Consider the following 26,989-nt stretch of genomic DNA (forward strand, 5'->3'; position numbering starts at 1 on the left):
GGTGCCTGCGGAGAGCTTGGGGCTGTGAGGAGGTTGGTGGGGTGAAGGGAGCGGGGCTGAAGGGGTATTTAGGAGGGTTTCAGTGGATATTACGAAAAGGTTCTTCCCCCAGAGGGTGGTCGGGCACTGCCCAGGCTCCCCAGGGCAGTGGGCACGGCCCCAAGGCTGCCAGAGCTCCAGGAGGGTTTGGACAACGCTCTCAAGAACAGGGTCGGATTTTAGGGTGTCTATGCAGGGCTAGGGGTTGGACTGGATGATCCCTGTGGGTTCCTTCCAGCTCGGGATATTCCATCCTTCCCTCTCCCAGTTTTTCAGCTCCCCCTTGCCCGCGTGTCAGGAAGAGGCAGCACCTGGGAGTGGGTGGGATGAGGGGTTGCTGTTCCCTGGGCTGTGTTTTTCCCAGGGGTTCTGTGGGAACAGTGGCTTTCTTCAGCAGCTCCCTGGGCATTTCTGCTGCTGTTGACAAACAGAGCTGCGGGTGGGAGCTCTCCTGCCACGTGCAGAACTTCATCTTTCCATAAGACTGTCTTGTGAGAGGAGACTTTGGCGTGACATGGAACCTTCATAAAGATCTTCTTCATTCATTTCCAAGCGGCTCATGAGTCATCTCTGTTGGCTACTTGTCCAGGAGACTTGTCCTTTCTTGTCTCACCCTCACAGTTGTGGTTTGAAGATGGAAGTGTTGGGATCTCCTGTCTGTCTGTGTATTTAAAAAAAAAAAAAAAATCAGTGTTGAAAACCCTGGGTTGGGTCTGGCTGGCTGGGAGTTAATTTTCCCCATCTGTGGTGCCGTGGATTTGGAGCTGGGAAGGTGTTGGGAACACAGCAGGGTTTTGGGAAGTGCTGAGTAGCTTCTCCACGCTCCCCCCTCACACCAGGCTGGGAGGGAGCCAGATTTTTGGGAAGGGGCACAGCCAGGACAGGTGAGCCAAAGGGACTGTGTGATGGGTGAGTTTGGGATTGTTCAGCCTGGAGAAGAGAAGGATTCGGGGTGACCTAATTGCAGCCTTCCAGTGCCTCCAGGGAGTCGACAAGGAGGATGGAGAGAGACTATTTAAAGGGGTCTGGAGTGACAGGATGAGGGGGAACAGCTTCAAACTGCCAGAGGGCAGGGTTAGATGGGATATTGGGAAGGAATTCTTCCCTGGGAGGGTGGGGAGGCCCTGGCACAGGGTGCCCAGAGAAGCTGTGGCTGCCCCATCCCTGGGAGCGTCCAAGGCCAGGTTGGAGCAACCTGGGCTAGTGGAAGGTGTCCCTGCCTGTGGCAGGGGTTAGAATAAGATGATGTTTAAGGTCCCTTCCCACCCAAAGCATTCCATGATTCTAGGATTTGCCATGGTCTCAGAGCTGTTGGAATGGTCCCACTCACTGCAGCTGCTCTTGTGTTTGGTTATTCCTTGGAAAACATTGCTGGTTCTACAGCAAGTGCATCTTTTAGACGTGGGGGCATCATGAATCCAATATTCCTGACATAGGTACAGATCCCAACAGATTTCCTGCCTGTTGTCTCTAACCCAGAGCACTTATAACCTTCTTTTTTTTTTATTCAAATCCCTACTTTGACCCAGTTTGATTGGGTTCAGGGCTTCAGGGGAGGTCTGGCTGTTCAGAGCTTGGTTGTGCTGACAGTGCTGACAGTGTGGGCTCCTGGCTCAGGGTTTTGGGCTCCTGGCTCAGGGTTTTGGGCTCCTGGCTCAGGGTTTTGGGCTCCTGGCTCAGGGTTTCGGGCTCCTGGCTCAGGGTTTCGGGCTCCTGGCTCAGGGTTGCCGGGCTCCTGTTTTCGGGCTCCTGGCTCAGGATTTCGGGCTCCTGGCTCAGGATTTCGGGCTCCTGGCTCAGGATTTCGGGCTCCTGGCTCAGGATTTCGGGCTCCTGGCTCAGGATTTCGGGCTCCTGGCTCAGGATTTCGGGCTCCTGGCTCAGGATTTCGGGCTCCTGGCTCAGGATTTCGGGCTCCTGGCTCAGGATTTCAGGCTGCAGAGGATTGTCTGGCTCTTACTGCTCTGCAAACTATGGATTTAAGTTTTATTTTCCAACTGGTGACGTGGGACAAGGATCAAGTGAATAAACCTGCTCTGGGTTAGAGGGTGGGAGGTTGTGGTGGGAAGAGGATGAGGAGCAGGACCTGGTAAAATAATGGACACAGCTGCAAAATAACTGTGAATTAATGATTATTATTTTTTTTTAAGCTCTGGGAAGTCACAAGCCTTTGCCCAAAACCCAGAGCTTTGGCACTGCTTATTAACTTCCTGCCTGAATAACCCAAGGTGGTGGTTGGAGAATCTTTATTATATTAATAATAGTATTAATTTTCTTTATTATAACGAGAGCTCCTTGTTTCTGTACAGTTTAATGGTGTTGGACATTTCTGGTGTTCTCTGAATTGTAGTGGTTGGTAATGAAAGTTTTTTCCCCTGTGTAACATGGAGAGTTTTTTGAGTGTCAGAGGGTTTAAAGAGCCCAGTTCTCACTGAATTCAGAACCCCTTTTTGCCCTTCAGGTGGTATCAAAGTGAGAGGAATTCTGACCAAATTGTTCTGCAGACTTTTTGTGAAACACAAAGGACCTGGGGATGGAGTGGAGTGGACAGGACACACTGCCCAGGGCTGGAGTGGAAAACAAACTGTGAAAAGTAAATGCAGATGTCCTGGAAACAAAACAAAGTGAAGGGTTTGCTTTTGAGGCACCTGAAAAACTCGTGGAACAGCCTGGAAAGGGAAGTGGCCTCTGGATCAAGAGCTGAAGCCCAGCCTGGGTTACTCTGCCCACAGCCAGGGCTGAGTATCTGCTGAGCAGTGGCCCCCGGGGTGAGCTGGGTCAGCCTGGGCTGGCACTTCTGGGAGAAAGAAATCCTCTTCCATCCCTCCCCTCTGCTCAGGAGGGTGACAGCAAAACCCATCAATAAACCCACCACTGACTAGACTGTGGTGGCAGCAGCAGGACTTACACCTCATAGTGAGAGAAGTGAACTCAATCCAAGGGAAAGAATAATTTGCCTCCCAGCTACTGTTTATGAGGGAAAGGCGAGTCCGGTTTGCTCTGTCTGCCTTTCTGAGGGAGTCAACAAAATCCTGTCTGTTCTCTGGGGCTGCCTTGGCATGAATTGGCATCTCAGAGTGATTTGTTCAAGTGCTGGGACAATCCTGCAGCTTCAGGTCTGGCAGCTTTTGGTTCTTGGTGCTGATAACTGGCGTGTTTGCTGGAAACACAAACCCTGATTTAGGGACTCGGCAGCAGGTTTTACTAAAATATGTAAAGATACCAAGGAAAAAGTCCCTCAGCCCTGCTTTCTGCTAATTGGGGTTGTTTTCTTTGTTCTGTGCTTGCAGTAATTGGAGCTCTTTGATGTAGGAACCTGAGGGGTTATTTCTTTTATTTTAGGAATTTCTGCAAGCTGAGCTAACCCCAAATCTAGAGCATCCCCAGAGGTTTGGGCAGCAGCTGGAGTGTTGCACCAGTGGTGTGTGCTGGGGGAGAGCCCTGGGCTCTGCTGCCTCCATAAATAAGGGGGTTTTAGAGGGATGAGATCACGTGGAATCCCCAAATGGTTTGGGTTGGAAGGGACCCTAAAGCTCATCCCATTCCACCTCCTGCCACGGGCAGGGACACCTTCCACTAGTCCAGATTGCTCCAAGCCCTGTCCAACCTGGCCTTGGACACCTCAGTTGGTAGAACTGGGCTATCATAAGTCTTGTGGTGGCCAAAACCTCCTGCAGGTCGTGAGCAGCAGCAGAGCAATGGGAGGATTCCTCTGCAAACCCTCAGCATTTGCAGTAAGAGGCTCTGGCCGTGTTTAGGTTGTCCTCACGTAGCACTGGAACTGAAAAGACAAGTGATGCTGGCAGAGGATCCCTGGAAAAGGGATGAGTCAATGCTTGGGGCTTCTATAGATTCCATAAATCCAAGCTCAGCCTCTCCTGCCAAGTGTTTGGCTGAGTTTTGAGCCGAGCCTTGGTGAGAGACGTCCTTGTTCTTGGACAGGCCTCCTTTCATGGCGCGGCTCACGGGGTCCACGCGCGCCAGGACTCCCCCGAGCCCTGGGTTTGAAGTGTTCATCACATGTCTCCCAGTGAGTACAGTCGACGGATCCAGGATGTACCACCAGCTCCAGTCCTTGGCAAGAGCCCTGTCACGAAGAGGAGCTGCTCGTGGACGTGCAGGAATGTCACTGCAGCTCTCCAGGCAGCAGGTTCTGAACCTCCTTTGTGGGGGGAAAACACAACCTGAGTTCGTGTTGGGATTTGTGGCACCAGCTGTTGAGTTCTTCAGGAGTCTTTGTACCCTGTGTCTTCAGGAATTTAGGCAGTAATCCTCTCTGCAGTGCAGAGTGTGTCCTCTCTGACACACCAATGCCTCCAAGGGGTGTCAGGATGGTGCCAGGTCTGTTCAGTGGGGCCCAGTGGCAGCGTGAGGAGCAACAGCCATAAACTTAAAACACGACAAGTTCCAGCTCAACATGAGGCAGAACTTCTTTGCCTGGAGGTGGCAGAGCCCTGGAACAGCTGCCCAGGGAGGGTGTGGAGTCTCCCTCTCTCTCTCTCTGACATTCCAAACCCCCCTGGATGAGTTCCTGTGTCACCTGCCTGGCCAGGGGGTTGGACTGGGTGATCTCCAACCCCAACCAGTCCTGTCACTGTGCAATTTGCTTCAGGTTTGGGACCCTGAGGTGGCTGTAAAATGCCCAGTGATGGACAAACACAGGGTTAAAGCCACTGCCATGACCTGAGTGCCCTGATGGTGCTCTGGGTGAGCTGGGACACAACCAAATTAAGGGTTTGGTGCCAGGTCTGTGCTTCACGTGCTTGGGATATCTCAGGGTGACATAATGGTAAATTTGAGGCTTTGTTTCTGGTGCTGCTCCTGGGAGGAACTTGTTGAATAAATGCTGATCACAGGCTGGGGGTGTGAAAAAGGAAGAGGAGGCTCCAGGGAGACCTTACAGCAGTTTTCCAGTGCTCCAAGAGGCTCCAAGGGAGCTGGAGAGGGACTTTTCACAAGGGCAAGGAGAGACAGGGCAAGGGGGAATGGCCTAAAGCTGAAGGAGGGAAGGTGTAGATGGGATATTGGGAAGAAATTCTTCCCTAGGAGGGTGGGGAGGCCCTGGCACAGGGTACCCAGAGAAGCTGTGGCTGCCCCATCCCTGGAAGTGTCCAAGGCCAGGTTGGACAGGGCTTGGAGCAACCTGGGCTAGTGGAAGGTGTCCCTGCCCATGGCAGGGGGTGGAATATAATCTTTAGGATCCCTTCCCAGCCAAACCAGTCTGCAATTCTATTTATATATCCGTGCTGGGCCTCAATAATTTCAGTTAAGCTGCTGTATTTCAATCATTTTCTCTCATTAAGTGCCCACAAAGGCAGAGCCTGCCTGGGGTGGGGAGAGGCAGCTCTGCCTCCTCTCTGCTCTTCAAAAGCCTCTGCAGAGGAGACTGTGCCTGTGCAACCCTCCCTGAATTGCCTTTTTTTCATGCTTGGTAGCTGAAGGGCGAGTCTGGATGGCAGCAGAAGGTTCAAGAAATGTTCCCAGATCAAAGAAATTCTTTATCTTGTAGATGAAGGCTGAAATGTGCTATTTGTGGGGTTTTGCAGATCCTTATCTTGTGTGAGCTCCTGGCCAGCTTTGGCCCTTTGGTCACTTGATGTGGCTGCTCTGTCAGGCTGTGGATCTTGAAAGGCTTGTTTAAGGAACAGTTAGAAGAGCCAGTCCCACTTCAGGGAGTGATTTCTCTCTTAGCCTTTCCCAAACTTGGCTTTTGGGGGTCAGCAATCAGGGTTTTGCAGGGCAGAACTGCAGGAGAGGGGTTTGCTGAGCCATCTTAGTGTTGGGGTGGGAAAAACCTCTCCAACAGTCTATTTTCAGATGGAAGGTTTGAAGGAAAAGTCAATTTTAGGCAGGATGTTAAAGAAGCCTTAAACTGGTCTAAGACACAAAGAACTACATGTGGTGCTGCTCCAAACTGGCCTGATTTTAATTAAACCAGAGGGATGGAGTGGTGTCAGTGAGGAGCAGAATGTGCTGTGTGCTCTCTTTAATTTGCAGTGTTGAGGAGTATCTTGGTACATGGGAGTATCTTGTTTTCCTGGGGCTTGGAGATGCTGAAACGATTTTGGCTGCCAGAACATGACTCATTAGAAGAATTTTAATAGCCCTGGTGAAACAGGACCTTCCCTGTCAAACCCCAATTGCTGTGTTGTAGTTAATTCTCCCTTTAAGCTGCTGCTCTTGCCAGTTTGCCCCCTATCAGGGCAGTCGTGGTGGTTTGGAATTGGTGTCAAATTGAAAATCTGGCAGGTTTTGGGGCCTGGTGCCTCCCTTTGCCATTTCATTCTTGGTGCCTCCAGGTCTGGACCGTGACCCAACCCTGGCTGTGGTGCAGCACCAGCTGTTTTGTGTTCCTGAAGTGCAGCACATGAGGGATTGTTTGTATCCCTGTTTTTTGTTCTCCCAGAGCTGTACATCAGGGAACACAGAGCTGCTCAGACTGAGTGTGGGCAAAGCTCTGATTAGGACTTGTAAAAGAACAGAGAAGCTAAACCCGGTCCTGAGCCTGAATTAGGGCAGGGAGTTGTTCCATCCCTCTGAGCTTGGAATTCTTAGTCCATGATGCTGCAGTTGGTGCTGGCAGATGAGTAAGGAGGGTGATTACAGGGAGTCCTGCTCTGGAGGAGATACAGATGTTGAGTAACTTCCTTTTGCAGCTCAAGTGCTGCTCTTAAAATGACAATCTGTCCAACTGGGCCTGTGTGGTTCAGCTGGACAGGTCAGGGAAGGTGTTTGCTCTTGGTACCTCCAGGCAGTGAAGCTGTTGTTGTGTTTTGAGCTGCTCCAGAACCTTCTGGCTCTTGGCAGAGGGTCTTCCCTGCCCAGGCTGCTGGGAGTGAGGCACTTCCTGGAGGTGCTGTGACTGTTTGTTGTAGGGAATTGCTGGCGGAGGCTGTTCCTTCTCCTGCTGTGCCTCAGCAACCTTGGTCTTGTCTGCTTGATGTACAGAGGCAATTTTGCAGGAATGCCTTTCCCCGAGGCCAGGACAGAGGGTTTGCTGCTTTCACATCAATATTCCTAGATTTGGCCAACAGGCTTGTGCAGTGGCACTCTTGGGATTTGGTAGATGTGAAGGATCTGATGTTCTGAAGTGTGGGTGGAACTGTCACTGATTCAGAGCTGACTGAATTTATTTCTGATATGGGACAGGAATGTTCTGTAGAGCCAAGCCATAAAAATATGGGAAGAGTTGGCCTTAGTGACCCACTGGGTCTCTTGGAGCTCCTGATCAAGGGGAAACACTGTTCCAGCCCCAGACAGGATTAAACCTTTGTTTTGACCTTGACAACTGTTTTATCTTGACTTTTTGGGCCTTCCACGAGTCTCCCACTAACCTGCTGAAGAGCTTTGTGTGGGCTCTTTCCAGTGGAATAGAATCATGGAATATCCTGAGCTGGAAGGGACCCACAAGGATCATCCAGGACACCCCAAAATCCCACCCTGTGCCACGTGCTGGGGAGAACAGTGACAAACTGCTCCGGTGGCTTTGTGGGAATGAACCTGCTGGCGGTGCAGCAGGAATGCTGAGTCACTGCCACGGATTCCAGGGCGCAGAGGCGGATTCCTGGTGCTCTGTGGGGCAGCAGTGCCTGAGCTTTTGCCTTCAGCTGGCTCAGAAGGGGGTTGGAGGGACAAGCCTCACCTCTCTAACTCAGCCTGTCCTCGATTCCAGGGCAGAACTTCATCTCCTTCCCCCGGCACGAGGAGGAGCATCTCCAGCGCTCCGTGAGCTGGCACCCCTGCCTGCTCATCCTGGGCCAGAACTGCAGTGCCAAGTGCCAGCTGCTCAACATCCTGCTGGGGGAGAAGCTGCTGCCCACCACCAAGATCAGCAACGAGGAGAACTGCAAGAGGCGGCGGATCCGCTTCACGCACGGCAGCCAGACCCGGGTGAGCCTGGCCCTGCCCCAGCAGTACGAGCTGGTGCACGTGCTGGCAGCACACAGGGGGCACTGGGACACCATCCCTGAGGAGGACCTGGAGATCCAGGGGGACCCCGAGGACCCTGCCCACCGCATTGCCGAGCTGGAGGTCATGCTGCCCTACTCGCTGCTCAAGGTAGGGGTGTCCCTTGGTGTCCCTTGGTGTCCCTGCCCCATCCCCGGGGCATTTACAGTCCCTGCTGAAGCAAACAGCCAGGCAGGAAGGGACCTGGGAGTTTGGATTGACAAGAAGCTGAACAGGAGCCAGAGTGTGCCCAGGTGGCCAAGAAGGCCAATGGATCCTGGCCTGGCTCAGGAACAGGGTGGCCAACAGGGCCAGGGAAGTGATTCTTGCTCTGGACTCAGCACTGGTGAGGCCACCCCTGGAGTGCTGTGTCCAGCTCTGGGCCCTCAGCTCAGGAAGGACATGGAGGGGCTGGAGCAGGGCCAGAGGAGAGCAACGAGGCTGGGGAAGGGACTGGAGCACAAGTGCTGTGAGGAGAGGCTGAGGGAGCTGGGGGGGCTCAGCCTGGAGAAGAGGAGGCTCAGGGGAGACCTCCTCACTCTCTGCAACTGCCTGACAGGAGGGGGGAGCCAGGGGGGGGTTGGTCTCTTTTCCCAGGCAACTCTCAGCAAGACAAGAGGGCTGGGTCTTAAGCTGTACCAGGGGAGGTTTAGGTTGGAGATTAGGAAGAATTTCTTTGCAGCGAGGGTGCTCAGCCATTGGAATGGGCTGCCCAGGGAAGGGGTGGATTCTCCATCCCTGGAGGTTTTTAAGCTGAGACTGGATGTGGCATCAGTGCCATGGGCTGGGAACCACGGCGGGGTTGGATCAAGGGTTGGACTTGATGATCTCAGAGCTCCCTTCCAACCCAGCTGATTCTGTGATTCTATGAAATGGTGCCACCTCTCAGGCAGAGGGGTTCCCTTAATTAAAGAGAAGCTGGAATCTGGTGTTAGGGCTTTAACTGGACATCACTGTCTGTGCTGATGTGCTTTTGTTTCAGTGTTGAGTCACAGAATTGATTAGGTTGGAAAAGACCTCTGAGATCGAGTCCAGCCTTTGACTCTTGGCATTGTCGCTCCTCTGTCGTGCTTCCATCCCTCTCAGGAGCCAAGCTTGGAACTTCAAGTGTCTTGGTAGATCCAAGGTTGCTCCAAGCCCTGTCCAACCTGGCCTTGGACACTTCCAGGGATGGGGCAGCCGCAGCTTCTCTGGGCAACCTGTGCCAGGGCCTCCCCACTCTCAGGGAACAATTTCTTCCCAATATCCCAAGTGTCTTGGAGTTCCAGGGTTATTCAGAGTTGGCTTTGCTGTCTCCTGGCAGCCAGCAGCTGTCCTACAAGGATATGAACTTTTTCTCTGTCCTGAAGAGCTCACTGTCAGCACAAAGCTTCTTCATTCCACCCTGGCTCCCTTTGGGACAGGAGAGGCTTTTTGCATCTCTGTGCTGCCCCTGGAAGCTGCAGGTGTTAAGAGCAGGAAGGTGGGAGTTGATCCCAGTGCTGGTTCTAACACTGGTCGTCTCTTGCTTTGTGACTTTGCTTTTGCTGGTCCATAAAATCTGTCCCTGTTCTGGAGTGTTGTGGTTTGGTGCTTACAAATATCTGTCAGGGTTGTGTTTCACAGCTTCCTCAACCTCTTCATTGCATTTAATATGATGTGTTGAGCCTCTGTTATTGCAGTATAAATAATTCTGGAGCGTTGTGGTTGGCAGAATCCTAAAATCATGGAGTGGTTTGGGTTGGAAGGAATCTTAAAGCTCATCCAGTCCCACCCCCTGCCGTGGGCAAGGACGCCTTCCAGTAGCCCAGGTTGATCCAAGCCCTGGCCAGCCTGGCCTTGGACACTCCCAGGGATCCAGGGGCAGCCACAGCTTCTCTGGGCAACCTGTGCCAGGGCCTCCCCACCCTCCCAGGGAACAATTCCTTCCCAATATCCCATCTAACCCTTCCCTCCTTCAGCTTTAGGCCACTCCCCCTTGCCCTCTCTCCAGCTCTCTTGGAGCCTCTTGGAGCACTGGAAAAGTGGTGCTGCAAAGGAGAAATGCCTGTTCTGGATCTTCTGCTTCCCAACTCCTGCCTTGCTGGGCAGAAAAGGCTCCTCAGCTGTCCCTTTCTTTGCCCTGCTTAGGTTTTTGCACGGGCCAGCTCTGCAGGGTGCAGCCCTCCCTCAGCTCCTCCTGGCAGGGACAAAGATCCCTCTGTCTGCCCTCAGTTATATTTAGGGCATTTAGATGAAAACAGCGACTCAGATTAAATTGAAAAGGGTTGGTGGAATAAAAAAGCTCTTCCAGTGGAAGGATGAGGGAGGGTGAATCAGCCTCAGATGGATTCAAAGGATTCCTGATGGCAATTCAAGGACAAGCAAATTTTTAAAGGCTTGATAGGAGATCCTGATTAATTGTCCAGGTGATGGGCTGGGAACAGCTTCCTGGTGAATTCCTGGTAAATCCCAGAGTTTGGCCTCCTACTGAGACCTGGTTTATCCCACTTTTCTAACTCCTGGGAGTTCTCCAGCTCTGCTCAGCACAGACCAAGCAGTGAAGTTGGAGTAAATACCTGCCTGTCGTGGCCAGGGCTTCTGGGACCAGTGGAATTCGTATCCAGAGCCACAGTGGGGGAGGTTTCTGGACACTCTCCAAAATTTCGTGTCTGCAGAACAGCTCTGAAGGAACTTCTGCTTTTTCTTCACTTGTGGAACAAAACTCTGACTCTAATTACAGTCACATCCAGGATGTTAACAGGATATTCAGTACTGATCTTAAGGATTTAGGTCTGCCCAATAACTTGGAGGAGCTCAGCCCATTTTTGGACAGAGGGAGAGGGAAATCAATCTGAATTTTACCCCATTTGTTCCCTGAAATCCCGGTATTTTCATCTGGTTTTTTTGTATTTCATAACCTCCAATTTTACATATTTAAACACTTTGTTATTATTTGAACATTAACCAGTCAAGAAAGACTAAATTATTTGGAAGTTAGCAATATCCAAATAAATGAAACTATTTTTTTATTTGGAGGTAAATCAAATAGAAGTGTAGAATATTCCTGGTTTTAATATCAAACTGCCACTGGAGCACCCTGAGGGATTTTTTTCTACAGCCTCATATCCAGGATGGCACCATCCTTGATTTTCTGTGCCTTAATCCAAACCTGTCTCACAGAAGAAGGGGTGAGGAAGGAGCCAAAAAATGTCATTTACATGGAATGGCTGCTGTGAGAACCTTGTGCTCCTGGGTAGGTGAACTTAAAAAGTTATTTTTAAACATCAGATATCAGGGCTGGAAAAAACCTTGGTTGGCGAAGCTGCTCTGTTCCTTGGGGATCTCTGTGCACAGGAATTCATGTGGGTCATGGGGAATAATCCATTTAGCCAGACAGATTATTAGATTTACAGTGGGAGCAAACAGTTGGCTCTTTCCCTAAATCTTATCAGTCGTGCCTGGGAGCTGAAATGGGCTCCCCTGAAGGGTTGGTTTTCCTCTGGATGGGCTTAAAAGTTCCCTTTTCCTGCTGTTCTCTTTGTTTCGTGGGACTTGGAATCTCGGGCTGCAGGGTTTGTAGGGAAAGAAAACTGTTCATCTGCTCTGACAGAGCTGGAAAAGGAATGGAGGAGAAGAATTGGGTTAATTTGGGTTTATTGTGTTGCCTCAGGTGCTGCAGGAGTGAGTCAGGGCACAGGAATTAGTGGCAAAGGATGTGCTTAAGTACCTGCTGGGGGATAATTTATGGCCATCCCGCTTAAAACTTGGAGGAATGTGCTCTGATCTCCTTCCTGAGAGTGTTTTTAATCTATATATCCAAACATCTTTATAAGCTTATAGGAATATAAAGGAGTATTTTTAAAGGAATTTATGCAGTTCTGTAGTGTAAATACATAAAAGCATCCTGTTGGCTGAGATGTTCTTCATTCCAGGTTATTTTGGGATGTGCTTTAGGGTGTCCTGCCACAAACCAGCATCCAACACCTGAAGTTGTCTCCATCTCCCCCTTTTTACTGGAATAACTGGGAGTGTGAAATTATTCTTCCAGCCATGTAAAACCTGTTCTCTGTTTCTCGTTTTGCTGGCTCAGTGATTTCTGGTTTTCATGGTCAGGGAAGAGACTTGCTCCTCAGGCTGGTGGCTTTGGGCACCTCAGAGGGTTTTTTTGGGCCCTTCCAGCAAAATTACAATGGAATTCCCCCCCAGACTGGGGTTAAAATCCAAGTTGTGTCCAGGACAGCAGAGTTTGGTGTCGATCACTTCTCTTCCACGGGATTCTCTCTGTTGCTGGTGCCTCAGATCCCCATGGAAACAGGATAAACTGGCAAGATTTCAGAAGGATTGGGTGGGGAAGTGTGTGTAAAACAAACAAGAAAAAAGATTCTAAGTAAGATCTGGGGGTATAAATGTTCCTCAGATTAATAGGGAGGCATGAAATGAGCTCCCATGTGTAATAAATGCAGTGACTGTCAGACTTCAGTGAGTCACAGGCTGTTCTTGGAAGGCAGAGTATCCAATTGGTGCAGGAAAAGACTGGCCTTCAGTCACAGGAGGAGTTTGGGTAAAAAAAGGGACTAAATTGGGTTGGTTTTCAGCCCCTCAGTTAACTGGGCAAACAGTGATTAAACTGCCCCGAGCCTGGGAAAAATAGGACAAGGCCCTCTTGGGATGGAGCAAAGAAATGCCTTGGAGTGCCTTGGAAATGAGGAATTATCTGTTGGTTTAGTAAAGTGGCACATTCAGCAGGGACTCCACTTGTCTCATTGTAGGTCAAGATCTCCTCGATCCTTGGCTTTCATTTTTATTCCCTGGGTTGGTGTCTGCAGCCCCTCGGAAGTGGCAGGGCTTTAACTCCAATATTTGCCTTTTCTGACGTCCAGGTGGCCAAGTGGGAAGCTTTGGTGTTTAATAAAGGGCCTTTTAGTGCAGGAAAGCAGGGCTGGAGTTCCTTGAGAGCAGCTGGATGCTCCCAGCTCTGTGAGGAGCGTTTGCAGCAGCCTGACCTGGGCAGAACCAGCTGGAAAATTTTGGGAATCCCCCGTTGAGTCAGAGGTTTTCCCCACATTAATGCTCAGCAGGATGGAGCTGCAGAGATGGTGCTTCAACATCTCAAGGACACTGAGGGCAGGGGAAACCAAGCAAAGGGTGGGCAAGGAGTGCTTCCTCTTTGGCAAAGGTTCCGTGGCAGCAGCAGGACCAGTTGCTGGGGTGCTGGGGGGGTGTTGGTTTTCTCCCCGTCTCCTGGAGACAGCTCTGGCTTCCTCCTTTGTTTACAGTGGCTGCTGTGAGTCAGCTCCTGGGGGATGTTGCAGCCCTGCACATCCCCTTCTGCTCAGCCAGGTTTGGGGGCAGGAGTGGCTTCCTGACAGCTCTGAGGGTGGTCAGGAGATCTGGTCAAGAAAAATGACTGAAGGGTTGGTAATTATCACCCTCTGTTATGAGCCAAAGATGGTACTTTAAATTGTCTCTTCAGTTCAAAGCCTTTCTTTCCTTATTTTAGCAGCGATGTGTGGAATTCTAACACTGATCCTGCACATCCAAAGGGGACTCTCATCTTCCTTGGAAGGGAAGGAAGGAGGTTTCAAACTGGCCCTTTGCAGCAGGGTTGGTAAGAAGTGCTGTCCCAGCAGTGCAACTGTGCAATAAGAAAATAACCAAACAAAATCCTTCTTTTAGCTTTTGGTTGGATTTAAAGAAAGTCACAGCCGAGCCTGTCACAGCCATCTGTTCTCCTGGCTGGGAACTCAGGTTGTTGTGCTGCCTTTTTCTTGGCAGTAGTGGCTCGTGTAGTGCTTCCTGCTCCTGGGAATCTGGCAGCATGGATGTCTGGGGAACATCAGCAGGAGAGGCTGATGCAAAATGGGACAGGTATAAGCTGAAGAATTCCAGTTATTCTGTGATACTGGGACACTTGCTGGAAGTTTTATTCTCAGCCAGGCTAAAACTCAAAGGTTCTTGGTACAGAATAAGAAATTTGGAGTCAGTGCTCCATGTGTGGGTGCAGCTCTGTGACAGCACTTACCTGGGATGCTTTTTGGAAGTTTTCTTCTAAACTGGGCTAAAACTCCAAGGTTCTTGGCACAGAATAAGGAATTTGGAGTCAGTGGACACAGACCCCCGTGTGGGTGCATCCCTGTGGGATCAGCCTTGCAGGTGATGCTGTGTGGGAGACCCCACAACTTCTCCGAGGGGGTTGAGTGGTTCTGGCTTTAGTTCTGCTTTTAGTTCTGCTGCATTTTGGTGCAGAAGGACCTGCCCAGCCGTGTCTGTGTTTGCCCTCAGGAGGTGGACGTGGTGGTGGCTCCGTGCCGGGGCTTCCAGCCGGCCGAGGACACCCTGGGCGAGTTGGTGAACCAGGTGCTGCCCGTGGTGACCTTCGCCATCAGCGAGGCCCAGCTGTCCCCCTCGGACCAGAGCGAGCTGAGAACCATCAAGGAGAAATTCTCCCTGCCCATTTTCTTCTTCCGCGTGCCCGAGGCCGGCGGGGAGCTGATCTCCCCCAAAAAACCAGACAGCGACAAGTCCCCCCTGCACTGCCAACTGCTGGACCTGCAGTACCTGAGCCCCAACCACTGCAGCTGCGGGGACAGCGGGGCCCAGAGCATGTTGGTGGAGCAGCTGGAGAAGCTGAGGCTGCTGAGCACCTTCTCCAGGCAGGTGCTGCAGAAGCACTTGGTGGAGGCGGCCACGAGCCTGAACGAGCTGCACTGTCGCTGCCTCAACATCTTCATCAACCAGGCCTTCGACATGCAGAGGGACCTGCAGATCACGCCCAAGAGGCTGGAGTACACCCGCAGGAAGGAGAACGAGCTCTACGAGTCCCTCATGGGCATCGCCAACCGCAAGCAGGAGGAGATGAAGGACATGATCGTGGAGACTCTGGGCAACATGAAGGAGGAGCTGCTGGAGGACGCGGCCAGCATGGAGTTCAGAGGTAGCTGGGCTGGGGGGAGTGGAGGGGCTGGGGGGAGTGGAGGGGCTGGGGGGAGGGGAGGGGCTGGAGGGGCAAGTGGAGTGGAGGCTCTCAGGGGGCCGAGTGGTGTTTGCCTGCTGCGAGGGATGGGGGAATGGTGGTCTGGACAAGAGACTCGGCAAGAAATTCAGAAGGTACAAAATGCACAAAGATTTGGAATGTTCAGAAGGTACAAAATGCACAAAGATTTGGTGTTCAGAAGGTACAAAATGCACAAAGATTCAGGTGTTCAGAATATTCAAAATGCACAAAGATTCAGGTGTTCAGAATATACCAAATGCACAGAGATTAACAAGGTTCAGGTGTTCAGAATATACAAAATGCACAAAGATTAACAATGTTCAGGTGTTCAGAATATTCAAAATGCACAAAATTCACAATGTTCAGGTGTTCAGAATATACAAATGCACAAAATTCACAAGGTTCAGGTGTTCAGAATATTCAAAATGCACAAATTAACAATGTTCAGGTGTTCAGAATATTCAAAATGCAGAGATTAACAATGTTCAGGTGTTCAGAATATTCAAAATGCACAGAGATTAACAATGTTCAGGTGTTCAGAATATTCAAAATGCACAAAATTCACAAGGTTCAGGTGTTCAGAATATCCCAAATGCACAAAATTCACAAGGTTCAGGTGTTCAGAATATTCAAAATGCACAAAATTCACAAGGTTCAGGTGTTCAGAATATTCAAAATGCACAGGTGTTCAGAATATTCACAAATTCAGGTGTTCAGAATATACAAAATGCACAAAGATTCACAATGTTCAGGTGTTCAGAATATTCAAAATGCAGAGATTACAATGTTCAGGTGTTCAGAATATTCAAAATGCACAAAATTCACAAAATTCACAAGGTTCAGGTGTTCAGAATATCCAAATGCACAAAATTCACAAGGTTCAGGTGTTCAGAATATTGCACAAAATTCACAAGGTTCAGGTGTTCAGAATATACCAAATGCACAAAATTCACAAGGTTCAGGTGTTCAGAATATACCAAATGCACAAAATTCACAAGGTTCAGATGTTCAGAATATTCGAAATGCAGAGATTAACAATGTTCAGGTGTTCAGAATATTCAAAATGCACAAAATTCACAATGTTCAGGTGTTCAGAATATACCAAATGCACAAAATTCACAAGGTTCAGGTGTTCAGAATATCCCAAATGCACAAAATTCACAAGGTTCAGGTGTTCAGAATATCCCAAATGCACAAAATTCACAAGGTTCAGGTGTTCAGAATATTCAAAATGCAGAGATTAACAATGTTCAGGTGTTCAGAATATTCAAAATGCACAGAGATTCACAAGGTTCTGGTGTTCAGAATATTCCAAATGCACAAAATTCACAAGGTTCAGGTGTTCAGAATATTCAAAATGCACAGAGATTAACAATGTTCAGGTGTTCAGAATATACCAAATGCACAAAATTCACAAGGTTCAGGTGTTCAGAATATTTGAAATGCACAAAATTCACAAGGTTCAGGTGTTCAGAATATTTGAAATGTACAAAATTCACAAGGTTCAGGTGTTCAGAATATTCAAAATGCACAAAATTCACAAAGTTCAGGTGTTCAGAATATCCCAAATGCACAAAATTCACAAGGTTCAGGTGTTCAGAATATTCAAAATGCACAGAGATTCACAAGGTTCAGGTGTTCAGAATATTCAAAATGCACAGAGATTAACAATGTTCAGGTGTTCAGAATATTCAAAATGCACAGAGATTAACAATGTTCAGGTGTTCAGAATATTCAAAATGCAGAGATTAACAATGTTCAGGTGTTCAGAATATTCAAAATGCAGAGATTAACAATGTTCAGGTGTTCAGAATATTCGAAATGCACAGAGATTAACAATGTTCAGGTGTTCAGAATATTCGAAATGCACAAAATTCACAAGGTTCAGGTGTTCAGAATATTCAAAATGCACAGAAATTAACAATGTTCAGGTGTTCAGAATATTCAAAATGCACAAAATTCACAAGGTTCAGGTGTTCAGAATATTTGAAATGTACAAAGATTCACAAGGTTCAGGTGTTCAGAATATTCAAAATGCACAGAGATTAACAAGGTTCAGGTGTTCAGAATATTCAAAATGCACAAAATTCACAAGGTTCAGGTGTTCAGAATATTCAAAATGCACAGAGATTAACAAGGTTCAGGTGTTCAGAATATTCAAAATGCACAAAATTCACAAGGTTCAGGTGTTCAGAATATTCAAAATGCACAAAATTCACAAGGTTCAGGTGTTCAGAATATTCAAAATGCACAAAATTCACAAGGTTCAGGTGTTCAGAATATTCAAAATGCACAAAATTCACAAGGTTCAGGTGTTCAGAATATCCCAAATGCACAAAGATTTGATTTTTCTGTCATATGTCCTGGGCAAAAAGCACCACCCTTAAATGAGAGGCCTGAACCAGTTTCTTCTGAATCCGACTTTCCCCCCCAGACCTTCCTGCACTGTTCTGAGTTTAAGATATTTTACTCCTTTAATTCCCTGCTCTGTGAAGAACAAAACAACTCTCTCCATGTTGCCTCAGTGAAGGCTCAATTTGTCCTTTCTGCTCCATTTCTTTGAGAGAGTTTTGCAGAAGAACACTCGGGTTTAGAACCTTCCAAAATGAAATCCTGCTGGGGTAGGTAAAGTTTTCCTTTGGAAAAAAAAGAAAATCAACACACCATATTGTGCTCCCAAGGCTTGGCATCGAGTGTGTTTTAGGGGAAATGTGAGAATTCTCACCACCTCTTCCAGCAGAACTGCAGGAGCTCCAAGCTGGAAGCTGTGAAGGGTGAGAGGCCCCCCCAAATTTTGGAATGGGGGAGTGTGGTCTGTCAGGAACAGCACAGGGGAGCTTTGTAGGTTGGTGCTCCACAGCTCTTTTCTCTGCTTGCCAGAGGTTTGCTGGAACAATCCCTTCTGTTCCAAGGAAATGCAGTTCTCTGGGATGGTGGGGAAAGATTTGTCTTGAAGTAAAATTAGAGACAACTCAGGGATTTTGGGTCAGAAAAGGGCTTTTGGGGTAGAAGTGGGCTTTTGGGGTAGAAGTGGGCTTTTGGGGTAGAAGTGGGCTTTTGGGGTAGAAGTGGGCTTTTGGGGTAGAAGTGGGCTTTTGGGGTAGAAGTGGGCTTTTGGGGTAGAAGTGGGCTTTTGGGGTAGAAACGGGCTTTTGGGGTAGAAACGGGCTTTTGGGGTAGAAACGGGCTTTTGGGGTAGAAACGGGCTTTTGGGGTAGAAACGGGCTTTTGGGGTAGAAATTCTGGATTATTACAATGCCAGGTCATAATTCCTGTATTCCATGTGTCCCACCCTTCCCAGCTTTGGAGCCCTGTGGTGCCCGAGCTCAGGATTCTTGTGCCAGGAGTGTGCTCAGGGGCAGCACGAGATAAAACACCTGCAGCAAATACTTGTGTGCATTTATTTGCACAACACACATCACTTGGAGTCTCTTGCTGGCTCCCAGCACTTGGAGTGCTCTCCTGAAGGAAGGGGGGTGTTATTTTGAGGAGCTGATGCCATCTGCTGAGCCCTGGGTTTGTTTTAAATAAGCTGGGCTGGTGTTGGCCAAAATCCAGGGACAAGGTTTGCAGCTCCTGGGAGCCACATATTGTTTTGGAGTGGTTACAGAGCAGGGATTGCTCAGTGCTGGCTTGAAAATACCAAGTGGTGATGGACCTTTCCAAGGCACCAGGAAAAAAATGTCAGGGACCTGGTGTGGCTGTTCCATCACTTCCCTCTGGATGTGATTCAACATCCAGCAGTGCCTGGAAGAATTTCCTGGTCTGTACTAGACAGAAACACAGCTTTGTGCTTCTGCTCTCTGAGTTTGGGGGTGATAGTTGTGACTTCTCATCACTGCACCCCTGGAAACCTGTAGTAGCTCTTGGGCAGAGTCTATCAGGTGTCCTGGGAATTCCAACTCCAGTGAGTGGAAGCAAAGAATATAATGTTTTCCACCTTGAAAATTTGATTTTTAGCTTCCCTGAAACTGCAGTAACCAGCTGCTCTAATTCTTTAGTACTTTCTGTCCCAAAATACCAAATTACTGTCAGACTGGGTTTAGGACTTTGTGTAAACCTGCACATGCAAAGATGTTCCCCTTTGCAGGAGTCAGGACACGTGTTATTCTGTTGCTCATGAAGTTTTTCCTGTTGGCTTTAGTTTGTAACATCTGGGTCTAAAGGAAGGAACCTCTGAAGGGGGAGGAAAAAAAAAAAAAGGCCAAATGGCTTTTGGAGCAGAAGCTTCTGCTCTGGGTGTTCAGAGCAGCTCTCAGGAGTCGTTGGTACCACACTGGTGAACCCCAAGGGTGTGTCTTGCTCTTCCTTTGTGCAGATATCATCATTCCTGAGAACGGGGAGCCCGTCAGCTCCAAGGACATCAAGTGTTGCATTAAACAGATCCAGGAACTGATTATTTCTCGGTTAAACCAAGCAGTTGCCAACAAGTTAATCAGCTCAGTGGACTATCTGAGGGAGAGCTTCGTGGGGACTCTGGAGAGGTGCCTCAAGAGCCTGGAGGAGTCCTGGGAGGTGTCAGTACATCCTGCAAGGAGCTTGGAGAAGCCCAAGGATGGTTCTGTGCACATCACGAGCAATTATCTCAAACAGGTACAAGGGGCTGCAGTGGCTCTTTGGAGTGGCTTGTTGGCTCTCTTCTGATTCAGGGAGGGTGGTGGCAGATGGAGATGCCCAGGGAAATCAGAGCTCTGGAATATGTGGGGTTTGGGGTCATTAAGGGAGGTGCTAAAACTGGGAACAGTCACTTGAGGGCCTAACACTTGATTTTCCTAAATCTGTATATAATGACAAGATTACAGCCTAGAAACACCTCTGAGCTCAGTGCAATAAATGAATTAACCAAGTGATTCGTGGGTTATACCACAGAGCACCATTCTTTTTCGTTTTCAGAGGGTCCAGCAAAGTTTATGGCTTGCAAAGTTTCCCAGATTTACATCTTTTCCTGCTTTCCAGATCCTAAATGCAGCTTATCACGTCGAAGTCACTTTTCACTCTGGCTCAACAGTGACCAGGATGCTGTGGGAGCAGATCAAACAGGTATGGGCACCTTGAGCAGTTATTCCTGAGGTTTTCCATCCCTGGAAGTGTCCAAGGCCAGGTTGGAGAGGGCTTGGAGCAACCTGGGCTAGTGGAAGGTGTCCCTGGGGGTGGTACAAGATGGGCTCGAAGGTCCCTTCTGACCCAAACCATTCTGAGATTCCATGATTTTAACATTTAATGTCAAGCAAAGACCTCCTGAGTGTTTTCTTGAGCAAAGGAATGAAGGGCCCTTTGAAACTCATGACTGGAGTAATGTTGTTTATTTGGGTTTGTGGGTTTCTTGCGGGTTTTTGTTTGCTTGTTTTGCAGTGTATCTTGATTTAGGTCAATTCACTCTCCTCCCCCCAGAGCAGACCAGATTTGCTCTGGTTTTTATGTTAAATTTCTGTCTGTTAAGCCATTGATGGTGGTGAAATCCCTGCTCTGAGCTGCTGCTGACCTTTATTGCCTTCTCCCTCTCGAGATTCCTTGGCTGGCTGAGGGGAACACCACTCTGCCCCAAAGAGGTGCAGTGCAGACTGTCACAAACCTTCAGTCCCTCCTTCAGCCTGGCAGAGGGATCCAGCCTGGCTGTGCAGCCCCTGGATTTCTGTGGCCTCTAATAAAGGGTGGGGCAGGGCAGCTGAATCACCCAGGAATTACGGGAAGTGGTGCATTCCAGCCCCTGGGATTTCCAGACCGGCAAAAAGAAGCTTCACTGTAGATTTTGCCACTTTGGGAGCCTCTCCCTGATTTTCTGGGCTCCTGCTTATGCTGCCAGTTCCCTCAGCCCAGAAGCTGCACCAGAGCCGTGTGGTTTTCCAGCTGGTGGCTGTTGGAGCAGTTCCTGGTCACATGGGAAGGGATGGTTGGATTGTAGGAATGAACTGAGCAGCTGCTCAGGCAAATCAGACCTTTTATTTAGTGTGACATGCAACAATATTGGGATCAATGCCTCTGGGTTAGACTCATGGGATCCTGGAATGGTTTGGGTTGGAAGGGACCTTAAAGATCGCCCAGTGCCACCCCTTTCCACGGGCAGGGACACCTTCCACTAGCCCAGGTTGCTCCAAGTTTGTCCAGCCTTGGCCTTGGACACTTGAAGGGATCCAGGGGCAGCCCCAGCTTCTCTGGGCACCCTGTGCCAGGGCCTGCCCACCCTCTGAGTCAATAATTAGCAGTTACTCCAAGGTGATTGTTTAGCCCAGCTCTGTGTGCAGGTGACCACGTCATTACCAGGTGTCTGAGCAAATCCACTGACCCTGCACTTCCTCTGTGCCAGTGCCTGAGTGTTGTGTCCCGTTTTCCCAGATAATCCAGCGGATCACATGGGTCAGCCCCCCTGCCATCACCAGTGACTGGAAGAGGAAGGTGGCCCAGGATGCCATCGAGAGCCTCAGCGCTTCCAAGCTGGCCAAGAGCATCTGCAGCCAGTTCAGGACCAGGCTCAACAGCTCCCACGAGGCTTTTGCAGCTTCCCTGCGGCAGGTGAGCGTGGGCAGCTGCTCAGGAGGGTTTGTTTGGGGGCTGTGCCATTGAGGGGAAGGAATTTGGATTGCAGGAAGCTGGTGCAGTTAATGCAGCCGTTCCGTGGGGAGAGGTGGCAGAGCCGAGGGGAGGGCTCTGACACAAGGTCTTATTTTTAAACTAGACATTCAGGGCCTCTCCACCTTGTTGCACTCTGGCTCCAGAGCAGCAGGGTGACAGGGTGTGGGTGGTATCTCTTGCAGCTGGAGGATGGCCACTCTGGCAGGCTGGAGAGGACGGAGGACCTGTGGCTGAAGGTGCGGAAGGATCACGCTCCCCGGCTCGCCCGGCTCTCCCTGGAGAGCAGATCCCTGCAGGATGTGCTGCTGCACGGTGAGCACCCTGCCTGCTGTTCCCTGTGTTCCCACCCTCCCCTTCCCCCTGAGGCACTGGGAAGGAGTGGGAGGGCTGTTTTGCTCTTCACTCTGTGAGCCTCCCGCTGACACAGCCCCAGTGCCTTGGATGCTGCAGCCATCCCAGGAAAGGCTCTGGGCTGCCAGGCTGGGAATGTGCAGGAGAAATCATAGAATTATAGAATCATAGAATCAACTGGGCTGGAAGGGACCTCTGAGATCATCAAGTCCAACCCTTGATCCAACCCCGCTGTGGTTCCCAGCCCATGGCACTGATGCCACATCCAGTCTGGGCTTAAAAACCTCCAGGGATGGAGAATCCACCACTTCCCTGGGCAGCCCATTCCAATGGCTGAGCACCCTCTCTGCAAAGAAATTCTTTCTAATATCCAACCTAAACCTCCCCTGGCACAGCTGAAGACCCAGCCCTCTTGTCTTGCTGAGAGTTGCCTGGGAAAAGAGTCCAACCCCCCTGGCTCCCCCCTCCTGGCAGGGAGTTGCAGAGAGTGAGGAGGTCTCCCCTGAGCCTCCTCTTCTCCAGGCTGAACAGCCCCAGCTCCCTCAGCCTCTCCTCACAGCACTTGTGCTCCAGTCCCTTCCCCAGCCTCGTTGCTCTCCTCTGGACCTGCTCCAGGACCTCAAATCCTTCCTGAGCTGAGGGCCCAGAACTGGACCCAGCACTCCAGGGGTGGCCTCCCCAGTGCTGAGTGCAGGGGTTCTGTGTTTTAACGTGTGACCCTGTGTGTTGTAGTGTCTGAGTGTGCCTGGCTGTTGTGCCTTGCAGGCAAACCCAAGCTGGGCCGGGAGCTGGGCCGGGGGCAGTACGGAGTCGTGTACCTGTGTGACACCTGGGGGGGGCACTTCCCCTGCGCCCTCAAATCCGTTGTTCCTCCAGATGAGAAGCACTGGAATGACCTTGCACTCGAGTTTCACTATATGAGGTGTGTATCCTGAGGGCTTTTCTCCTTCTCCTTAATTTCACAGTTGTTTAGGTTGGAAAAGGCCTCCGAGGTCGAGCCCAGCCTGTGCCCGATCCCCACCGTGTCACCCAGACCTGAGCCCTGAGTGCCACGTCCATTTGAATGGCATAGGCAGGGCCTGATTTCCTCTAGTTTTGTTCTGGAGTCAGTGATTTGACCCCGTGGAATGCCAAGCTGCCATTCCTGACCTCGCCAGGGCACCTTGCCAGTGTCACTGCCAAGTGGAACGGGCACAGAGCGGTGGGCAAACATCCTCCTCCCTGCCTCCAGCTGATTCCCTGGTGTCTGTGCTCTTCAAATTCCTGCTGTTTTGCAGGAGTAAATTAGAATTAATAGGCTATTATAGCAAACAGTTCTTCTCCCCTGATTTTTTGGTGTTGAATCATCCCCCCTCTCCCAACCTGTCTGAATCCACAAAGGGAAATGATGGCTCTGCAGTGCAGAAAGCAGCTTGTTTTCAGTAAACAGCTGCAGGCAGGTGCTTCAGCACAGACAGCTGAAATAAGACAGGATTTTGTTTGGAACTATAACCTTTAATAGGGCTTTTTTGAGTTTAATTGGCTCAGGCAGCTGGATATTCTTGTGGTGCTCTGAACTGTGAATTTTTCCTGCAAAGGACCTCATTGCTGTGCGTGCTCCCTTTAGGAGGAGAGGCTTGGCCTGGGCTGGAGGGGATAAAAAATGACCAGTTTTCTGTGCTGAACCTTCTCCAGGTCCCTGCAGACACATGAGAGGCTCGTGCACCTCCATGGATCTGTGATAGATTATGGCTATGGAGGAGGCTCCAGCATTGCTGTGCTGCTGATCATGGAGAGGCTGCACAGGGACCTCTACACGGGGCTAAAGGTACCAACAACCTGTGTCTGTGTGTTAAACAGATTTTATACATCCATGCCCCATCCCTGGGAGTGTTCAAGGCCAGGTTGGACAGGGCTTGGAGCAACCTGGGCTCGTGGAAGGTGTCCCTGCCCCATGGGGGTGGAACTGGATGAGCTTTAAGTTCCCTTTCCACCCAAACCATTCAGGGATTGTCTAATTTAAAAAAATTCACATCTAAATATATATAGATATATATATATCTATCTGTAAGACAAAGCTGGAATTGCTTAGTTTTGGTAATAAATAAGAGCAAGGAAAAGTAACTTGCACTTGCAGCAGGAGTGAAATGTGTGTGTGTTTGTTCCTCAGGCTGGGCTGGAGTTGGAGACACGGCTGCAGATTGCCCTGGATGTGGTGGAAGGGATCCGGTACCTGCACAGCCAGGGGCTGGTGCACAGGGACATCAAACTCAAAAATGTCTTGGTAAGGAGCACTCTGACATCTGGCACATCCTGGAGTCTCCCAAGACCTTTGTAGTGGGAGGGAGAAGCTGAAGTGAAGGAATGGATCCTCCCAAAGCTGGGGTGGTGTCAGCCACAGCTGGCCTGGCAGGGGAGGTTTCCCTCCCTCCTCTTCTGGCCCGAGGCCTGGGGCAAAGGGAGCAGTGGAATGGCTTCTCTGGAGTGTAGGCAGCTTGAGCTCCAAGTGGGATTTCCAGTTCCTGGTCCTCTTAAATGCCAGTCACACCCTTGGTGTAGGAGACAGGTGGAGGCTTGTCCTGGTACTGAGCTCAGCAAGGTGAGTGTCCAGGAGCAGCCAGGTAATCAGGGCAGCTCGTTAGGAACAAGTGCCCAACCCTCCCAGTGTAAACAGTTCAGAGCCCTGGCACTAAAAGGCAGCCCTGGGACTGAGCAGGGTGGTTATCAGCTGCCTCTGTGGGGATTCTTCTGCAGCTTGACAAGAAGAATCGAGCCAAAATCACTGACCTGGGGTTCTGCAAACCAGAGGCCATGATGTCTGGCAGCATTGTGGGCACACCCATCCACATGGCTCCTGAGCTCTTCACAGGTATGTTCCTCCCCTGAGCCCGCTGCTGGCCTGCCCTTGCCTGCAATTTTGAAGGCCATGATGAGGGGAAAGTAATAAAAAGACAAACCCCAGATGACCTGCTTGCAGTGTATTTTTTAAGTGTCAGTCTTGAAAGAGAACTGGGGGATTGATAGGCTTTGCTGAAGTGGTTGATACTTCTGCAGCTGGAAAGGTAAATTCTTAGTTATTAGGAAGCTGGAAGTACTTGTCTTTCATAGGCAGATCCTTCAGGAAGGATCTCCTGTAAGGAATTTCCAAGCTGTTCTGTCCTGTGGAGTGTTTGAATTCACTCTGAGGGTTTTCCTGAGTGTTCCAGTAGCACTTAGAGGTTCATATCTCACTCACCAGAATCCCTGTGGTCTGTCAGAGCTGCCCCTGCTTGGATAAGATTGAAATCAAATTGAGTCGACCCTCTTTGTGTTTAATTTAGAGGATGTTATTCTTATTAACAGTGGAATTCTCCTGGCCACAGGCTGGACCTTGACCTTAGATGTGAGCACTGGCTTAGCCCTGGGGCACCTGAGGTGCTCAATCTTGGCCAATTTAGAGGGTGAACCTCCTGTGAGTGATTAATTGCCCAATTCCTAGGCTGAGAGGCTGATGTTTGGCTCTGACATCCTGGGCCAGGCAGAGCTGAGTCTGATGTTGGTGTTTAACTCTGAAATCCATCTGAGCACCTGCACTGGTCCCTGACCCTGAGTTTGGGAGCTGCAGGTACAAGTTAAGTGTAAAAACCTGACAACTGGAAAATCTTAACTTTTATCCTTTACCTCATGTGTTCCTTCACACAAGTCTTGCCTTCTGGCCGTGAAGTTGTGGTTTGAATTTGAAGGAGTTGAGCACTAACTGAGCTCTCAGCCTGCTCAGTGTCCAGGGGTGAGGGTGACGTTTGTCCTGCTGACCAGATGTGCTTTTGTCCCAGGGAAGTACGATAACTCCGTGGATGTTTATGCCTTTGGAATTCTCTTCTGGTACATCTGCTCGGGCCACGTGAAGTTACCAGAGGCTTTTGAGAGATGTGCAAGCAAAGATCACCTGTGGAACAACGTTAGGAGAGGTAACAGAGGCTTGGTTGGACTCGGGTGCTTTGTTGGAATAAATTTGGGGGGGGATGAGGAAAGGCATTTTTATTTTCTCATAACTCGAAGGTAGAAGTACAAGTTCACAGGGTCACTGAGGTTGGAAAAGATTCCTCCGGGACTGAGTCCACCCTGTGCCCCATCCCCACCTTGTCCCCCAGCCCAGAGCACTGAGGGCCACGTCCAGTCCTTCCTTGGACACCTCCAGGGGTGGGGACTCCAAACCTCCCTGGGCAGCCCCTTCCAGTGCCTGACCACCCTTTCCATGGAGAAATTCCTCCTGGTGTCCAACCTGACCCTCCCCTGGCACAGCCTGAGGCTGTTCCCTCTCCTCCTGTCCCTTGTTCCCTGGGAGCAGAGCCCGACCCCCCCCGGCTCCCCCCTCCTGTCAGGGGGTTGCAGAGCCAGAAGGTCCCCCCTGACCTCCTTTTCTCCAGGCTGAGCCCCCCCAGCTCCCTCAGTTCTCCTGCTGCTCCAGCCCCTTCCCAGCTCTGTTCCCTTCCCTGGACACGCTCCAGCCCCTCAGTGTCCCTCCTGAACTGAGTGACCAGAACTGGACACAGGATTTGAGGTTCCAGCAGCACCAGCACAGGGGGACAATCCCTGCCCTGCTCCTGCTGGACACTCTTCCTGATCCAGGCCAGGATGTTTTTCTATTGCTTTGGGACACTCTAAAGAGTAACATTTACTAGTTCACCTTAGACAAGTTCTACTGAAAGTTGAACTAAAATGAGCAGGATAAAAAAGGGACTTCTGACTGAGCAGCTCTTCTCCAGCAGCACAGGAGCTGTGCCTGCACACCCTGAAACCACAGAGCAGCACAAGCCTTGTGATGTAACCCAGCCCCCAGAGCCAGCCAGGCCTGATCCCCTGAGGAATGTTTAATCCCATGCAGTTCCTGGAGGTTTCTGTGCATCCAAATGCTCCATGTGCAGCATTGCTGGGTGTGGAGAGAGCCACTGGGACAGGTGTTCCCCAAAATAGAAACTCACTCCTGTGCCTGGGTGGGTCCAGTGAGTGCTGGCTTTTGTTGACAGCTCAATCCTTTGTGCTGTGTCCTGGGATCAGGATGTTTTATCCCTCGTCCATTAGTTCCTGTCCATGTAAATTCTCCCCTTCTCATGTGAAAAAGATTAACTCAGATGAGTGAGTCTCACACTTGGCCAGGAGGCTGCACTT

The 26,989-nt window shown here is 50.1% G+C and overlaps 1 protein-coding gene across 1 annotated transcript in view; it reads left to right on the plus strand.

Moving 5' to 3' along the window:
* DSTYK (dual serine/threonine and tyrosine protein kinase) overlaps positions 1–26,989 on the plus strand; it is a 29,091-nt gene that overhangs the window by 439 nt on the left and 1,663 nt on the right. Inside the window, exons 2-12 of the mRNA XM_039382308.1 lie at positions 7,712–8,097; positions 14,230–14,881; positions 19,260–19,534; positions 19,898–19,981; positions 21,275–21,451; positions 21,694–21,823; positions 22,628–22,784; positions 23,537–23,669; positions 24,012–24,125; positions 24,596–24,710; positions 25,654–25,788. Coding sequence (XP_039238242.1) covers positions 7,712–8,097; positions 14,230–14,881; positions 19,260–19,534; positions 19,898–19,981; positions 21,275–21,451; positions 21,694–21,823; positions 22,628–22,784; positions 23,537–23,669; positions 24,012–24,125; positions 24,596–24,710; positions 25,654–25,788 — 2,358 coding nt within the window. The remainder of the gene's footprint in view (positions 1–7,711; positions 8,098–14,229; positions 14,882–19,259; positions 19,535–19,897; positions 19,982–21,274; positions 21,452–21,693; positions 21,824–22,627; positions 22,785–23,536; positions 23,670–24,011; positions 24,126–24,595; positions 24,711–25,653; positions 25,789–26,989) is intronic.

This window comes from Pipra filicauda, unplaced genomic scaffold (assembly GCF_003945595.2).
Source record: "Pipra filicauda isolate LSUMZ 115617 unplaced genomic scaffold, ASM394559v2 scaffold264_size1072897_pilon, whole genome shotgun sequence".
Taxonomy (NCBI): Eukaryota; Metazoa; Chordata; class Aves; order Passeriformes; family Pipridae; genus Pipra; species Pipra filicauda.